General features: G+C 45.6%; 1 protein-coding gene across 15 annotated transcripts in view; it reads left to right on the top strand.

Annotated features, from left to right (window-relative positions):
• The window catches only part of CAMK2G (calcium/calmodulin dependent protein kinase II gamma), a 124,833-nt gene that overhangs the window by 97,094 nt on the left and 9,594 nt on the right, over positions 1-18,145 (top strand). The window contains exons 14-19 of one of the 15 annotated variants that reach the window (XM_064513842.1): positions 7,437-7,469; positions 11,418-11,486; positions 13,082-13,126; positions 13,785-13,833; positions 15,921-16,034; positions 17,721-17,846. In XM_064513842.1, coding sequence (XP_064369912.1) covers positions 7,437-7,469; positions 11,418-11,486; positions 13,082-13,126; positions 13,785-13,833; positions 15,921-16,034; positions 17,721-17,846 — 436 coding nt within the window. The remainder of the gene's footprint in view (positions 1-7,436; positions 7,470-11,417; positions 11,487-13,081; positions 13,127-13,784; positions 13,834-15,920; positions 16,035-17,720; positions 17,847-18,145) is intronic. The other 14 variants (XM_064513844.1, XM_064513843.1, XM_064513847.1 and 11 more) reach the window with 14 other exon arrangements.

Raw genomic sequence — 18,145 nt, forward strand, 5'->3', positions numbered from 1 at the left:
AGCGTGAGCCTTTGTGCCTTTGCCCATGCCTGCCTCTTCTGTACAGACACACATCGAACACGTGTAATGATGCAGCAAGCACGTCTGAGTTGTCACCTCTGTCAATACAGAAGACATTACAGTAAATTCCTAGTGCAGTAAGAATGGATGGTCCCTGAGGTTGTGAACTGAGAACCAGCAAATACATGCTTCAAAATCCCAACATGGCAGGGGGAAAGCAACTGGAAAAGCAGCAGATAGCAACGCATCTACACAGCTTTTTGTCTACCTAAGAAAAAATGGCTTTCTTAGAATTCTTGATTTCTAGTAGGCTCAGAGTGTATTAAAACACGGGTCAAAATCTTGCAGAAGTGGTCACATGGTATGCACACTGGTTTTGAGGCAAAGCTTTCTGGTCATGTAGTCAGAAGGAGACCTGTATGTTTGGAAGAGGCTTCAATTTCATAAAATGTGTATGTTGTGTGTTTCCGTTAGAACATGATGTTTTCCTTTCTGAAAAGAGTAAAACTGAATTTTGCTTTTCTGTCTGATTTGAAGGATTCTTCAACTCTTCCCTGTGTATGTATGTTCCTCATATATAAATGAATAGTTGTGATAAAGTAGAGGACAGAATGGAGAGCAGGAACATACCTGGCCTCTTGCACAGCATTTTCTGTATGTATGTTATCCTCTGGGAACTTCTTCTCTGCTTCTGCGTGATGCTAGAGGCCTGTAGTCAAGCATTTGCATACAATTTCCTTGCTCCCAAGAGTTAGAGCGGTCTTGCTCTGCAATACCAACCTGCTTAAGAAAGCAGACTTTAAAAAAGTGCAGGTCACTCCCGCCCCCCGCAACGCTGAGGTTGGGCAGGATAGAGAGCAGGTAGTGATCTGTGTGTGTGGTACTTCCTTCACACTTCTGTCACAGAACTTCTGCAGCCAAATGCTTATCTCCCTCCTCGCTCCTACGGTCTGTGTGTATGGTGATGCTTCCCATTAGGCATGCCATGGAAATGTAGCCTTTTACTACTTTTGGAGCAGGACTGGCATGCTTGACCGCTGGCATGCGGTTCCTGCCATAGTAGAAGTAACTTCCCATCTTGGGCCTTAGTGTAGGTGGAGATAGAAGTATAGTAGCTTCCCATTAGATCACATTCGTGTCAGCCGGCAGGTAATTCCTATCGGTCTCATACTGCTTTTCCTGCTAAAGCTAACCTTTTTTTGTATGTATGCGTCAACCAGGCCAAACAGTATAGTTGTTCTGAGCGTGTCTCTCTGCCAGTCACTGTCTGACTGGTGGCATCACTGTCGTGACTAGCTAGCTTTTCATGCATTGCTGCTTATGCAGGAAACTTGTATTTTAGCCACACTGATTTTCTCATCCTAGATAGTTCTGACAAATGACTTGTGCTAGGGATGGGTTCAGTTAAGAACATCTGGTCTTGCATTACTTGTAGCAAACTCTATGATCTTTTTCCCATTGCAGTAGTGCAGAGCACGGATAGCATGACTTGAGTGCCAAACACACTTTCAGCTTTGTGGTATCCTTTTCACTCTCACTTCCTACATAAATAATTTTACATCAGATGTAGGTTTAGAACAAGCATTGCATAGTGTATTTTCAATTGTAGTCTACTGACCACATGCCACACAGGCTGTCTCTCATGTTTCCTCCAGATATGAAGACTGCTTCCCTCCCTCCCCCACCCTAGAGATTAATTCCCTGTGGAGAATTGAGATAAAATGTTTCAGTTTCTCCATTATTTTTTTCCAGTCCAGAGTGACTGTGCTCCACCAGAGTGTTTGAGAAGCACATAATGCCATAGATATACACACAGAGGATAAGAGTGGAAAGAATATTTCTGCCACTGACTGATGATTGCACTATTGTAAAAATTAATGGCTTTAAGCCTATTGAGAAAAAGCATGATCAGTTTGGCTTAATTTACTTTCCATTCAAGGTATTTTTTCCATCCCTGGTTAGTATTTATTTGATAGGATTTAGAAGTATGATAGTGGCTACACGAGGATCCTGCAGTATTCCACAAATACTGTAGGAATTTGTAGTACATGGTGTTAAATAAGTTTGAGTGAATGCTACACCTTTTTCTCATGGGTTATCCTCTAGAGGTCCATGTGTTCCAGGTGTGCTGGTGAATACCTGATGAAAGGTGTTATTTGCGGTACTTGTGGTTACTACTTTAGCATAAATGAGAAAGGAATGATATGTTATAGTCATACATGATGATAAAAGCATCTGGTGTGATTTGCACTGATCTGACATTTATTAGCTGTAAGAAACACAATGTTATTCATTTCTATAGGAATTAATTTTAAGCCTTTATTGAAGCAAGCCTAGTATGCTGAGGTAATGGGGACACATGCATTTTATTTGCATCAGACCATTTTGGAAGGAGGGGAAAAAAGCTTAAATCGGGAGTGGGGGGGACACATAGGAAACATTTTTATTCTAATATAGGTGTGTCTACAGTGGAGTTGTTTTAATAGGTTTCCATGCAGGTGACCCCCTCCTCTAGCCAGTTCCTTTCCCTTCCTTTTGAAGCACTCCTGGTCTTCATTGTGCACTGCTGCTTCTATTTCAAGTACTAATTTTGCTAATTGGTAGATGTTTCATCAACTTGGCACTTGAGAGGTTTTCCATTATCTTAAATAATGAATGATTTAAAGTGCCTTGTGTCTTAAATTGTCCCTGCCCACCAAACCTTCGCTGCTAGTGCTGTACTTACTCTCTTCAGGCAGAATTTGGTTCCAGGCTGGTGGAGTAGCAGCAAGGAAGGCCCAGGTTTTATTCCCAAGGAACATAACTTTCTACTTTCAAATCCAGAAAGTGAGGCTAGAAGATTCTGGGTGACGAATTGCAGAGCCATGTAACATACCACGTATCTTGTGGCCACCACTGTAGGTCCCAGGTATTTTTTTTTTTTAAGATTCTAAATTTGTGAGCAACATCGTGCAGCTGCCATTTTTAAATCTATTTTCCATCGTTTCATATCAAACCTACTTGTTTTCTTGTTCCCCTTTCCACTTGTAATCTGGATTTGCCATTCACTGTAAGGTGAGGGAGGGGTTAAGGAATGGACTGGGACGGACAAGGGGATGAAGATTAAGGACACTTTGTGGTGAATGTCCTTTCTCTGACCTTGTCAGGGACTGGGCTCCCTGTAGTTAGTGTCACAGTCCTACTGTCGATTTTGTCTCTGGGCAGCACCTCAAACACTTGTGGTCCCTTTTTTCTAAAGGGGAATATCCCTTACTGCTAGTGTGAGAGGATGCATTTGTTTCCAGTTCTAAAAGGGCCTGACAGATTCATCTTCATAATCAGAAAATGTTAATGCACAAAGTGCTATTTTTAGTTAAGTATGTAATTTATAAGTATTTAAAACTTAGTTCTTCTCTAAGCTTATTGTCGGTTTCTTTTTTTTTTTTTTTTGTCTGTTTTGAGCACTTTGTTTTGTGATTAAGGGATACAAAATGTTGCCATTGTTTTTCAGGCCCAGTGTAACTCTCTGAATAGTAACTTGTGGAGAATGCTATGGGATGTGAAAGGTTTTAACAGTGTTCACTTGAAATGCTCTGCAAAATTTGTTAACTTTCTACCTTGTCACTCTGCTGCATACACAGGGTTTTATTACCCAGTAAAAGCTGAATAGGATAGCTGAAATGAGAATTTGGCTGAAAGAGTAGAAATCCAGGTTTTCGTTGTGCCTAGGTTAATGTTGTAAAACCTGCCGTTTGTCTTAGATAAGTGCAAAGAGGCGCCAAGTACCATTTGCTCTGCTGTTCGTAAGGAAAGTTGCAGTGAGCTCACATTTTATGCCTGGCGGTACCAGCTTTCCCTGCTGGGCAAAGCATCCCCAAAAAGGGCAAAAGGCAGGAGCTTTCTAAGTTGGCATCACCACTGGGAGAGCCGTTTGTGCAAGTCTGCCTTTGACAGAGAAGGCAGGCTAGCAAAGTAAGCTGATAAGGAGTCCTTAGAAAATGGTCTGTCTTGAAATCTGTAAGGGTCAGATAGCATCTGCATAGGAGTTAATGCTCCTATTTCTATATGTGGGCTTTTAATGATCTTTCAGACATACAGTTTAAAGATTGTGTAGTGAAAATAAAGGAGGAGAACCCAAGCTCACTTGAACACAACAGTTTTGTACTGAACTGTTTTATGCAGGATGCTTGGGGAGCACTTCAGATCTGTTTAAATAGAGTGCTGACATCCAGTAAACCATCCCACTAACCTTTGATGCATTCATTTTTTTTCACTTGTATTGTTGTAATGCTTAGAAACTCGATCTGAGATCAAGGGTCCAGTGTGCTTAGCGCTGTACCGATGCCTAAGCAGAAAATCCCTGCCTCTCAGCTTACATTTAAATAGACAAGCAGACAAAGGGCAAGAGAAAAGATGGATTCACAGAGATAAAATGATTTGCTCAGCATCACACAAAGGACTAGACCAGAGGTAGAAATAGGACCCCAAATCTGCTGGTTCAGGCTGCCTGTCACTGATCTACTTCACGTTCAATGGGTTTTTTTTTCCCCCTCCTTTAAACCTGGAGATGACTATACCTTATATAGGAGTAAAAGTTACAACAAGCATGATACTTTAACGTACAAATACCCTCACTATCAGACTGGGGGAGAACTGTGTGTAGGCAACTGGAGTGCAAAAACACTCTTGTGAGAAAAGGCGTCAACATTAAGTGCCCAGAAATGCGAAAGTGCCCAAAACTGTAAATGGGGCCTTGACTGGATTCACTCTTTACTTCTTGTAACATCATCTAGCACACATTGTATTCCCAATGGGTGCTCAGAATGATTTACACTCGCTGTTCCTAGTATCGTTGCTATGCTGAAGGGGCAGTGACTCTTCAGTATGTATCCTATTCACTATGTATTCTACTGTTTATTGTTACCCAAAGCAGAGTTTTTCCCTCAGATTTCAGTGTAGGCAATCTGAACAGCTGAATTTCACACAAATACAGAGAAAGAATATGAACAAAGATTCACCCTTGGGTTTGAGGGGAAAAATGTTGTTCATACTGCTTTGGGAGAATGTTTTGTCACTTCTCAGATTTAGGGAAATCTTTGCAGTGATCAGTGAGGTGCCTTACCGTAGGCTGTCTCTCCGCCTGCAACATTTTTTTCTGTTCCTTGGGATGTCTTTCCGCTGCCTAGAAATAGAGATGTAGCTGTGTTATGTATGGAAGGGAACAGAGAACTCTGTCCATAACCAAACTTCTTTACTTTATTTTCTTTGCTAGTTGTAGTCACATAACACAAAAAGAAGTTTTTCTCACTCATCTAGTGATCTTGGAAAGGTGCCATAGACAACTTATGCAGCTGTTAAAGAGGAGGTGGGGAGACTGATCTGTTGTTAGTGATTTCCTTGACAATATTTTGTCTTGAGTGTTGCTGTGTTTTGATGCTTGAGCACTTACTGTCAGTCCAGATCTGTGTTTTATACTCTGGTCTTAAGACAGACCTCGCTCCCCATCCATTTCATATTGCTTAACCAGCTGTTTTTTCTTATTGTTATACTGGCCAGTAATGATGCACTGTCTGCGATTTCCAGAATCCATCATGCCATGTTAACAGAGCAAGAGTGTTTTAAATTTAGATTGTGCTCTAATTAAATTCTGGTCTGCAGAGGGCTCAATTTCCTCCTGTGTCAGTGTTTCTTGTGTCTCTAATTTCTGAAAAGACAAATGGGGGGGAGGGAGGTGTGATTTTCTGTGTGGCTTGGTTAACTCTCCTTTTATATAAAACTATTTGGTTGTCTCTCAACATTTTCTGCCCCTCTTCTTGTTTCTGTAACTCATTGGAAATCTGTTGGCATTTCTAATGAGACCATCTTCCTTAAGGAAAAGCTGCTGTGCAGTATCTGTGTGGTCTCTGTCTGCTGCAACTTGTAGGATAAATTAAAAATAAAACCTCAAGTTTTGGAGTAGTTTTTTGGCTGGTGTGAATTTCCGGTTTTCCCAGAGAAGAATTCTGCCCTGTGACAGGGAACAAGGACTTCTCTGAGTTGTTGCTGGTCTGAGCATCATATTCATGTGCTGGTGGTCCCTCCCATTTTAGCTCTGGCTTAAGGAAAAAATTGTGGAGAAGCTAAGTTGTCTGAAAAGATGACGAGAGGAATCACGAGTCTGTAAACCAGGTGATGGCAAGGGCCGTGTTGCCCCTGTGAAATGGAAGCTTGGTGAGCAAAATGCTGAGCAGATCTCCCAGCACCAGAGTCTGTCCATACTGGAGTTCACCATCAGATGAGGCAGGAGGTTTGCTAGTTTAAAACTGTTCCTGCGCAGTCTGCATGATTCTGGACTTCAGAGAGTAAATAGGAATGTGGTTCTGGGTATGAGGTGAACGTGGGAGCTTCCTACTCAAAGACACACCAATCTGTATGTATGTGTGAGCTCTAATGTGAGAAGAGCAGGCACATAGGCAGGATTCAAGGTGAAAACTGGGAAGGCCCGCCTCCCCCTGAGTATTAGGCAGCAGAGAAATAGCATAGATAGTACCAAAGGAGAAGACCGGGTGGAAAACACATGCAGAGATAGCTGGGGGAACAGCTAGTGTTGTAATGAAGAAGAACCTGCCAGGCTCAGCGTGGACAGGACAGCACTGATCAGTATAGTGAAAGAGCAGAGAAATGCATGCTGAGCCTGGTTTACTGGAGAGTGAAGTTTGGTGTGAAAAGCATGGCTGAAGCTGTTTTTGAACAAGAATAATGTCCTAGACAGCTGAGTAGTGTTTGACCATTGGTCCCTGTTTGTTCTTCTCCCGGTCTCTGAGAGCATAAGACGCTCTGACTGTGGAGCACCTCTTTGCCTTCCTTGCCTCTCCTGCACTTCTGAGCGTGGGTGCATCTTTCCTCTCCTGCGTCAGCCCCAATTCCTGTGCGAGGGAGCCTTTCTCCTCCCCGTGCTATCCACAGAAGTTCCCTCTTCTTTCTTTAGCCCTTGGGAATGCCTCTGCTGTTGTGTCCTCCTCACTACCCTCTTACTCTGGCTGCACACACACATTTGCTTCTTCCAAATGTGAATGCGTGGAGAGTTTTGTGCATACCTCTTCAGTGTGGCTGGGGAAGCTGCACTTTGCTCTGAGGTGGGAGAGCACATACCCCACATCGAGTGCGTATATATCCCTCCCTCTTCTCCTCTCCTTATATCTGTGCATGGGGCACCTGTGTTCTGACTTGGACATTTGAATGGATGGGGATCTTTAACCCTGCCCTTTCCCCTGGTGTGTAATGGTGTTCTTTAATTGTGACTTTTCTCTGCACCTTTTTGCGTGTCTGTGCGTTTCTGCTGCTGCTTATTCCTGTCCCTAGGGGAGCGTTATTGGCCGGGGGGCCCTTGCTGGCACACTGATGTGTGAATAGTTTCTGTGCTTTTCTTCTCATCTCCTATCTTCCCTTCTCTTTCCCTCTCTCAATGGTGTGTCCAGAAAAGGAAGTCGAGCTCCAGTGTGCATTTGATGGTGAGCACCTCCCGTAAGCTGCCTGCGATTCGTGCGTCCGCCATTCTCATGCCATGCACGCTCGGCTTGTGCTCATCACCCTACATAGCATGTCTGTGCAGGGGGGCGGTGGCGGGGGGCTCATCGTGCACTGAAAGGTCCATGTCCTCACGAAAAGGGCCCTGTGATCGTCTGGCCCCTGGCCAGTCACACAGTTCCCATTTTGTACAGGAAAACAACTGCTGGAAACGCAGTTTGGCGTTGCCTGCTCTCGGTGTCTGATCCGAGTGTGAAACCAAAAAGGCAGTGGTTCTCCTGGTCTCAGCAGAGCAGGTGTGTGCCTTGCCTGGACATGGGGCTTTGTCATCCTGTTGCAGAGGTGCCAAAAAGAGGAGCAGGTGCTTTGCCTGGCATTGGTGCCGTCATCCTTGGTGGGAGCCCTGCAGTGTAGAACAAACGTGGAGTCGCTCCAAATGTGGCAGAGACTGACGGGGCTCCTCTGCTCAGACGAAAGGTGGGGGCACAGCACCACCAGGCGGCTCAGAGCTGCCGGTCACTTCTTTTTTTAGCATTCCATACTGAAAAGGTTTGTCAGAGCCTTTATAATCCAAAACTTCCTTTTGTCCTGATCTCGTTTGTCTCCCAGCATGACCAAATACCCAGTAACTGCCTTCCCTGTCCTATTCATTTCCTTTTTTCATCCATCCAGATGTGTTTGACATCCATAGAATTTGTCAGAAAAGTAGTCAAATCCAGTGTCAAGGGAGCAAAGAGAAAATTGGCCAGTGCCATATTGTAAGGAGTCATGTACAGCCCATTTGATAGTGCCTACGTCTCTGACACTAAGATCTGGACAGTAACTAAAGTGCAAAAATTAGTTACTGTGTTGTAGCTCCTGTCTCTGTTAGAATAGAAAACATTTCTCCCCTATTGCAGATAGGAACATTATAGTGCTAAGAAAGCAGAAAAAATGTTTCTGCATTACTATCTGGAAAATATTTCCCCCTTCCTCCTTCAGTAACACCTTAAGCCCATGTAAGCACAAAAAGTAGTCCCAAAGTACTGCTTGGAAAATCTGACGTGAGAGACTGGCTTTTCACGAGCCCTGCCTATGCGAAAGTCCAGGGCAGGAGTGCTTCGGGCCTGTCTTTCCTTTTTTTTCTGCCCACTGCCAGCAATACTCAGATTCCCTCTGCATGTTGTTTTAAAGCAGCTGGGATATGTAAACCATGTAAGTGTCAGCCTCGGAAAACACTGAGGCAGTGAAGGTGGCTAAATAACCAGAGAGAGCCCGTATGTTGGTACTTGCTTGCTTTTAGTTGGCTAGAAGTGTGTGTCCCTAGCGATATGATCACTGGTCTGTTTTCTTTCTCTTGCACCCTCTGTGTTGTTTGTGCCTGTCTGTCTGTCTCTTGTCTAGCTCAGGAAGCACTTCCAACTGCTGTGCCAAAACTAATCATATTAAATAGATCTTAAGAAGGGCCTGGCACCTTTTTAGGTCAATTGGCTTCTTTTAACTTGAGCTGTACCACTGTGAACTGCTGAGGATCGTGGCCTGTACAGTGACTGTGCTGTTGGCTGGGAGTGAGAGGGGAAGGAGGGGGGGTAAGAGTCTCCCGTGGCACTTGGGCTCTGTGGAGGGCACGCCAGTCTTCTCCAGTGAACGATGGTTGGCTAGGTGGCCATGAGACATGGGTATATGGGGAAGATGAGTACGTCAGATAACTCTGAAGCCAAGACAGACTAAGTCTTTTACCCCGTATTTACTTGGGACTCCATCCTGGAGTTAAATACTACATGAATCGAGAAAGCCAATGCATCGCAAGTGGTAAAAATGATATTCAGTCTTCTCCAGCCCACTGGATGGGGAAGAGTATGATGGATGCACAAGGCATTCAGTGCAGCCGGGAGAGGAGGCTGTGTGTTTGGGGTGTGCGCGGGTTTGTGCTTTGTAAGTTGACATCCCACACCTTAAAAACTGCTGTCGACTTGTTTTCAGAACAGTGGCTTCCTGGGTGATTTTCCCACTGGACTTCGATTTTAAAGCCTTTCAGAAAGTAGACCTTTAGGAAGCACATCTAAAGAACTGAGCAAAAATCGAGAGTTTTTGTATAGCTTCTTTCATACTAACTTTATCTTCATATCCCAGTAGACTAAGAAAAATAAGCTGTGCTCTTCTCACTGGAAGAGATTTGGAAGATAGATCTCTTTGCCTTAGGATTACTGTTTCCTAAGAGGTACAGGAACCTCAGTGCTGTGTGGATGGGTGGACCCAAACGTTGCCAGAAGTTTGGTTGTGTTTGTGCCACAAAATAGCTTGGGATCTGTTTTTTTTTCAGGTTGCTCTTCTCCCCTCTTGCATCCACAGTGCCCTCTCATCTCTTCTGCCATCGGGCTGGAAATACATGCAGGAGGCAAGGCTCTTGGAAGGCCAAAGTCTTAGCACGATGTGGGGCTGTATAGGGAGAGGCAGTAAGCAGTAAATTGTGAAGTGTTCCTCCTTTCTGAGCTTTGGGGATGAGTTTGTCATATACTCTTTTTTTTTTTTCCCACGGACTTTTTAAGAATTCATTCCTGCCTCTCTCTTCCACTTCCTTTCTCTGCCTTTCCTCTTTTCTTTACCCTCTCTCTTTCTCTCTCTCCAAAAGAGATAGCTCAGCCAAAGTATTCTGCTTGTAAAGGGAAGCCAGAGTGTTAGTGGGTGTGTGTGAAGTCTCAGCCTCATAGGATCTGTTTCTAGTTGACATAATTAAACTTTTGGCAGACATTTCCAGCTCAGCATTTGACTTCTGCATTCTTGGTGCTGGTTACTGGGTGATGAGGACCTGGTGTTTTGTAGTGTGAGTTTGCAGTCCTCGAGAGGGTGGGATAAAGAGCAGCTGCAATGAGGTCAGACTGCTGTGAGATCAGTTCCAGGAATCCTTGTGTATAAACCAAGAGGCTTTAGTGAGTCTTCTGCAGTGCTGATTTTGACATTGTTGCTGGTGTCTGACAAAGAGAGCTATATACCTGGTGTGGCAGGTATCAAGGAGTGAAAACTTCAGGCCTTCTCCAACAACTGATTGGATTTGTGGGTTAGGATATGCATACTAGTGGACACTGGTTTGTCATCCCACAAAAGTAGGCTTTGCTCATTGCTGGCTTAACTGTCATATGTGATTCAGTGGGGCATTTCCTTGCTGGAAGCTGGTGATTGCCTCAATAGTGTGCTGGGTGAATGCAGGAAATAGAGGTTTTATCCTTCTACTACAGCTACAAGAGACTGAAGTGGGGAAGGATGCAAAACTACTGGGCACCATCCGGAGGACTTGCTACTGGGGGAACTTTGCAGCCTTTCCTCCCCTCGCCCATCACCTCCGTATTTTGGTCCTGAAGTCTCTTAATTCAGGTCACAGCAGGGACCCAACAAACCATACCTCACTTTTTCTCTACCTTTTCTAGGGCTGACCACAGCTTTTCTCCTGTCAGTAGATTCTCTGGGACCCTCATCATCATCACGTACCTAGGATTGTACCTGCACACTTTGGGACTTCTCCATCACAACTCCTGTTTGTCCGCTGTTTGAGACTGTACCATGACTATTGCGTCCCTATCACTTCTGCAGTCTCTTTCTCTTGGGGCTGCTGCCATTTCTCATCCTTCTTCCCCAAATATTTTTGCTGGTGTTTATTCCAGGATTCCCCCACCCCTTTGGGCTGCTGCCTTTTTTCCTTTTGTTTTCCTTCCTTATAGCTCCAGCAGTCCATCCACATTTGGGTTGTGGTACATCCCTTACTACATCCGTCACCTCTGAGGGAAGGATGATGCCCAGCAGCGGGGTAGCATTCCTTCTTCCTCTCTCTTCTTGGTGAATGAGCTTGCGGGGAGGGGAGGGTCTGCGGAGATGGTTGGGATGAAGAGCAATACTGTCATTTTCTTGCTGCCTCTGCTGCCCAGCAGAGGAACTAAAATAATGTTTTTCTGTCTCAGCCACAGAGCAACAACAAAACCAGTATAGTAAGCACTGCAAAAGAAACACCCCCAGTGCAGACGTCCATGGTATCTTCCCCAACCGCTATTTTTTTTTTTCCTGTTTGGTTTAATTTTGATTTTGTCCCCTCCCTCCCCCCCACCCCCGAGTGCTGCTTGTGCTGCTCTGTTTCAGCTTGTGTTTTGGCTTTGTTCTGTGTGTGTCCCTGTGCTGCTGTGGGGCCTGGTCACAGCCTCACAGGCTTCAGGCTGGGGGGGGGTGAGCGGAGCAGTGGTTGGATGTGGGGACCGCAGCTTGCCTGGACTTCCCCTTGTGCCATCCCTGTATAGTTCTGTGTGTCCCGTTCAACTGTTCCTGCTGGCTTTGGGGAGACTGGTGTGGAAGAAGAGTGGGTGACTCCATCCACTCTCCAGCACCTGGGAAACGGAGGATGGACTTCAGGACACCACAGGAGAAAGGGCAGGCAAAGAGTTTTCAGAGGAATCCTTTGATGGCCTGTTTGGCCTGCTAAGTTGTGTGGTTGATCCTCTGCAGCTAGCTGACTTGCTGTGCTGTCATTCTCTGTTTGATGGACTGTGTGCAGCGGGATTTGTAGGGTGCCCTGTGCCTAGCATGTCTAACACCACAGCGCAGTGTGGTCTGCCTCTCTATGTTTGGGAGTTCAGGCAGCAGTGAAATGGGTACCGGAGATGGATGGATGAGTGTCCGTCACTGCACTGTCACAGTCGCTGATGCCCTCACTGAACCACCTCACAAGAGCCACGTCAGCAGGAAGAAATGGTGCAGGATCCTGAAGTCTTGTCCCTGTAATGAAGGGATGAGTGCAGGAGCTAGATAGCACCCATAGCCCTAGTAGCTGCTCTTTGTTGTGTGGACCAGAGAGCCGGGTTTGGCAGTTTTGGGGGGATAGATGGGGAGATTTGATGTTCTTGTTGTTTGTTGTAGGGTGAAGGGTTCTTGGGACACTTCATAATTTTCAGCTCTCCACTGGCTTTGTTTGTTGTGGCTTTGATGCTGAGGGAGCCTTTCTGAATTTATTATTATTATTATTACTTTTTGAAATCGGATCTCGTTTTAGAGACCCATCCTAGAAAAATGTGCCTTTTTTCACAGCGCAGTTCCCATAGTAGCTCCTCACTGAGAAGCATTGGGGTGCTCTGGCTTATCAGCTCTCTTATTATGGAAATTATGAATGTCCCTTTTCAGGGTAAAACACCTGTCAAACTTGACAAAAAACTGGGAGACAAAGGCTGCAGCCCAGTATTATGGTTCCTTCCATCTCTACCCCTTCTGAAGCAATTTCTAGTAAAGACACTGCTGAGGGGTCATTACATCATGAACAGCCTGGAGGGTGGAGACTTGCCATTCTATTGCTGTCTGACATTTGTGCCAGCACGGTTCTCAAAAAGCAAATTGGGAATTTGGGGGAACTGCAGCGAATTTGGGGGCTTTGTCTCCTAGTGACTGTAGCTTTTAGTACAGTCTCTCTCTTCAGGAAACCTGTGCAGGAAGTGTGTACGCACGCAAGCGCACGTGTGCTGTTTGGAGTTTGTGGTTTGATTTTTATGTCAGTCACCTTTTCTCCACTTGCTGGGGAGTGAAAGCATATGAGAAAATAATGCCTTAGAACTAGAGTTTAATGAATTCTTCCATCCTTTCCTAGGAGCCTCAAACAACTGTTGTCCATAATGCTACAGATGGCATAAAGGTAAGGGATGGGAGTGTTGCTGGAGAAACTTCTGCTCCCTCTTGTCATTCTCATCTTTGTGTTTCTGACTTCGGTTTCTGCCTTTCTGGTGTTCGGTTTGTAGCATGCTCCTGAATGCTGCTGGTGGCAAAAGTGGGAAGGTTGTGTTGTACAGCTGTGGATCGCTAGAAGAGGCTGAGTGGGGACAACTGTTCAAATAGGAAATCTCTTTCTGGTTTGGTGTATAAGCACCATTCTCTTGTGTATGTGGGGTGGATGAGAAGATACAGGCACTCATGCACTTATTTCTTCTGGAAATGGACACCTGTTGCTTTGAGAAAGCCTGGGAACTCTTTTTTTAGCTTCCTGTGGCTACTCTTCTTCCAAACAGAAGCAACTCCCATTTGATCTCACTTGATAGAGTTTAACTTCTGTTCATGTGAAAGGTCCATGTGGAGGGCCTGAACTGCTTGAACATGCAGAAGTTTAGAAGAGATGCTGTTAAGCTTTGCTTGATATTTGGCTCGCTTCCATCCAAATCTTCTTTGTATTATTTAGTCCATGTCATACCTGCCTGTGTGTTTACGCCTTCCTCATCTTCTTCCACAAACAAATCTAAGCATTTACTAATGGTCCTGACTGCTGCTGATGTCTGGTAATGTTCTGTTCTGCCGTGCAGGGTTCCACAGAGAGCTGTAACACCACTACCGAAGATGAGGATCTCAAAGGTAGGTGTTTTGCCTGCAAGCTCTAATACTGTTAAGTGCAGGGAGGGGATCCTGGAGATTCGATCATGGACTAGCTTCCCAGATTGGTGTGTGTGACTCAGTCATAAATTTGTCAAGACTGCCATTCCTGTCACAGTGGGGCCATGCTTTAAGGAACCAGTTGACTTAGCCTTTCTGGTATATGAGCCCTGATTGCCCTGAACTAATTTGTTTTTGTCTCCGAGTGGAAATTCTTTCCTTGCAAATATCATAGTCTATTCATCTCCAGTCCATTTCTAGGCTTGGAAATTCCCTACTGGTCCCTTGAGCTTTGGAGTCTAGCTGCACTTTCTGTGCTTCCCCACAGGTTGCAGGGAGTTGAAATCTCTCTTATCACACCCCCACAAGAGAAGCACAGTTTCCCTTCTTGCCCCTTTCTGAGAATCTCTTCAATGATGCACACATTTTTTCTTTCCTCCGCTCTTTGGGCCTATTTTTGTTGCTTCTAAGATGAAGATCATTCTCAGCTTTTTGTCTATGAACAGAGATGATTTCCCATGTCCCTGACTGAGATTTCAGGAGAGGGAGACGCTAATGAGAAATTTCACGCTTTTCAGTGACCACATCATAAATACTCTGTGTTTGTAAAACTCTCTCAGCTGAAGGAGCTCTGACCATTCCACAGTCCCATATTTGCTCATGTTGTTTGAGCAGCTGCCCATTTTCTGACCCTTGAAAGAGGGAGGAAAGGAAAGAAATTATCCTGAAAAAGCAGATTGAGGATGGGTGAATGCAGTTTACATTCTGAGGCAAATGTGACGACAGTTTGCATTCTGAGACAGAGGTACTCTTGCTCTCCCTGTGCTCAGTGAGAGTTATGTGGCCAGGGAAGAATCAGTGCTGGCCCTGTGATGCTCACGGTGGTGGGTGCAGTAATGTCACCTCAGTCACCTGGGATGCTTCCTGAAGCTTTTCCTGTGGCTTATCATAAGCTGCTGGCTCCTTTTCTGAGGAGTCATCAGGAACAGCAGTGCATGCCAGTGGCCGAATGAACTCTGCAGTACAGATTGTTTCAGATAAGACCTGGTCTCGTTACAGGATAGTATTCTACCTCTCACCTTTTTCCCAAAGAGGAATCCATGGTTTAAGAACCAAGCTTTGAGGGAAGGGAATTGGATGGCTTTCATAATGTGATAATGAAATGGATTTATCTGGTCTCTACTGGATATCTGTCCAAGACAGATATTTGTCCAAAGCCTTGTCTTTTTTGGCAGTTTCTGTTCAGGAGAGTTCCCGGGCTTGAGCCAATGCAAGTCAGGAATACGAGTGCTGTGAAGAGAGGAAAGCTAGAACTGGAATAGAAGGGAGGTGGGAAGGAGGATAGCTGGCTTTTGGCAAGGCCTAGATGCACTGAGGAGTTGGATAGGGCTGCATTGCTGCAGATCACAACTGAGATTTATTGGCAGAGCTCTGAGAATGTTTTTTAATAGAAGGGAACATTTGAATTGTGGTTGAGAAGGAAGGAGCTTGCACAGTAATGATTTGTGCTATGGCCAGCTCTAATGGGTAATTTTAGTGCTTTACTTCTAAGTACAGCAGCATTCACCAGATGCCGACCATTCAACTCCTGCCCCTCCATGTTTAAAGCTAAGCAAACACTCAAAGCAAAATTAAATAGACCAAAAGTTTTGGGGGTGTTGGAGTTACCAGCATTCTGCATAGCCATGGCTCTGGGAAAAGGGAAGTGCTTGTACAGTTCCTCTTCTCACCTCTTATTTTCAATAGAGGCAGGTTATGCAGATCTGTTCTTCTGTGGAGTGTGAGACATCTTGATGCATTGGTGACAGCTGCCTCAAGGCTATGTTGTTTCCACTGTGGTGGGGCTAAAGGGACCAGCTTACCCCCCCCCCCCCGCAATGTCCTTACAAATTGCACAGCAGGAGCGTGCTGTAGAGCTGTCTACTTGGCTTTGCCCTGGAGGATACTCCTGCATGTTTTGTGGCCAGCATTGTGGTTTCTTTAATGTTCTTCTATTTCCTTTCTCTTTTTTTATTTACTGAACTTGCGTGTTTTGTTTGTGTTTGTGTTTTAATTCCCTGCCATGCTAGCTCCCCCTCTCTCCACCGGGGATGGCAGCTCAGTGCTTGAAGGACGGAGGCACAGTGAGAGCAAAACACAGACTGAGTCCATGCAGTCCCAGCTTTCTCTCTGTTTCTCAGCCAGTAAGTCCAGGGGTGCAGTGCTTCACGGCATCTTTTTCCAACCCCTCCCTCCACCTTTCCCATTTCTCCTTCCCTTCCTCAGCTTCCTTCCAGAATGTTGATTTTTCATTTCCAGTACTCCAGAATAAAAAGAAATCATCTCCCTTCCTGCAAAATCCCCTCCTTGCACACTGAAATTCTCCAGACTTTTCCTTCCCCTTTTGAAAAAAAAAAAAGGGAAAAAAAAGCAACCTCATCCTAGCTAATTTCATTCCCTTGCTTTCATCTGGGTAAGGTGTGGAGTTCTTTGCAGGGAGACTGCCTTTTTGCGTTGTCTCAGGCAAGTCACTTCATCTCTTAGTTTTCTTTTCTGTAAATGGGGACAATGGTGCAGATCTACTTTGGAGGCAGTTTGTGAGGCTGTATTCAGTCTTGTTTGATCGAGAACTTTCGAGCTCCCCAGATACAGATGGTGCTCGGGAAGTACAGAATGAATGACTTTTGCAGACTGTTTCAAGGAAGTGAGGCTGTGGCTGCCGGAAGACCCCTCAGCATTCCTTGGTCTGCTTAGGTGCTCTGAATGAAAACCTTTAGATAATGTTGGCTCTGAGGGCATCTCTCTGATGTGTGCTTTACCTTACATATCTCTCTCACTGTCTCAGTTAATTGGGACCTTGGTTAGTCTGTCAATTATGGTACCTTCTGCCTGATCCTTCCTGAATTGGCTGCCTCTGTAGAGGAGCCTGCGGCTGAGAAACTTTGAGAAAGGGTAAGGAAAAGGTAGCAGATTGGAGAAAACTTTGGTGGAGTTCCCAGCCTTCTCCCTACCTGACTAGTTTTCTGACTGTTTAAAGATGTAATGGAAGTATCCTTAATGTGAGCTAGAGTATTTTGATTCATCTATTCAGATCATTATGGTGATGAGGAAGGAACAGGCAATGCCCTCTTCTGTCTCCTTCTCTTGTCTTCTCTCCCTGGTTTCTCGCGCACGGCTCTAGTATCTCATATGCAGCAGTCAGAGCCTCTCTGTTACTTAATTTTGAAGTAGTGCTAAGAATGTCAAACTGCTGAGTTTGTAGGGCACAAGGGGAAGGTGTTTTGCCTAGCCAGACTGGAAGGGATATGATCTCTTAAGCCCTTTTTGCTGTGAAACATCCATCATGGCTTTCTTATTAACCCATTCCTCTTGTTCATAGAAAGGCCCTGCTTCGGTACCCTGAGGAGTGCCAAATCACGACTTTACCAAGCGGGGCAGCATTCTCCCTCCCCGCACCTCCCTGGGCTGAGATTTGCAGTGATTCGGATGCACTGCTTTCTTTCCCGTTCACTTGTATCTCGTGCTTGCCCTTGTGCTGCTCTGTCACCGCTCTGACCAACCTTTTAGGTCATCCTCAGACCACCTCCCACAGCATCAGCGATTCCTACTGTGTGCGAAGGGTCTCCCGCCCAGGTGCCACAGTGGTCCCCTCTGAGCAGTGTCCAGCTCGGCTGATGTGACAGAGGCAGTGAAGTGGGCAGAGGTTGCTGGGATGTGGATGTCTCTGTGTGCGGAGGGGGGCTGGGGCTGTGTGTGTTTGTACTTCTTTGTTGGTTTTTATTTTGCTTTCTGGTGGGGGCTGTGTGTGTTTGTACTTCTTTGTTGGTTTTTATTTTGCTTTCTGGTTGGTTTGTTTGTTTATTATTTTAATGCTTACATTTGTTTTGCAGCTACACAGTCTTGTGAAGAGAAGCTTCTTGCCTGGGACAGCCCAGGGCAGACATTGGAGTTAGAGCGTGCTCGGTCGGAGCCCTTGCTAACTCCAGTAGTTCCCTTTGTACTTAACAGTGCACCGTGTAAGTTAGCAGCCGGGGAGCAGTAGTGCAGTAGTGCTACTAATACTAGTTACCTTAGACTTTTTGTTGTTTCCCTCCTTTTCCCCATCTTTACGTCCTTTATCTGCTTGTTTCTCCAAGAAGGGACCAAGTGCCCTCCGAGCTAACCTGCTGCCCTGCGCTAGTGACGGGCGCGGCGGGGCCTTGCCGGCGGCCGGGCTCCGCGGGGCCGGGACGGCGGGCGGGGGCGCGGAGCTCCGCGCAGCGGCTGCAGGGAGCGGCGGCGGCCGCCGGGGGGCGCCGCGGGGCCGCGGAGGGGC

Source organism: Dromaius novaehollandiae, chromosome 6, assembly GCF_036370855.1.
Source record: "Dromaius novaehollandiae isolate bDroNov1 chromosome 6, bDroNov1.hap1, whole genome shotgun sequence".
Taxonomy (NCBI): domain Eukaryota; kingdom Metazoa; phylum Chordata; class Aves; order Casuariiformes; family Dromaiidae; genus Dromaius; species Dromaius novaehollandiae.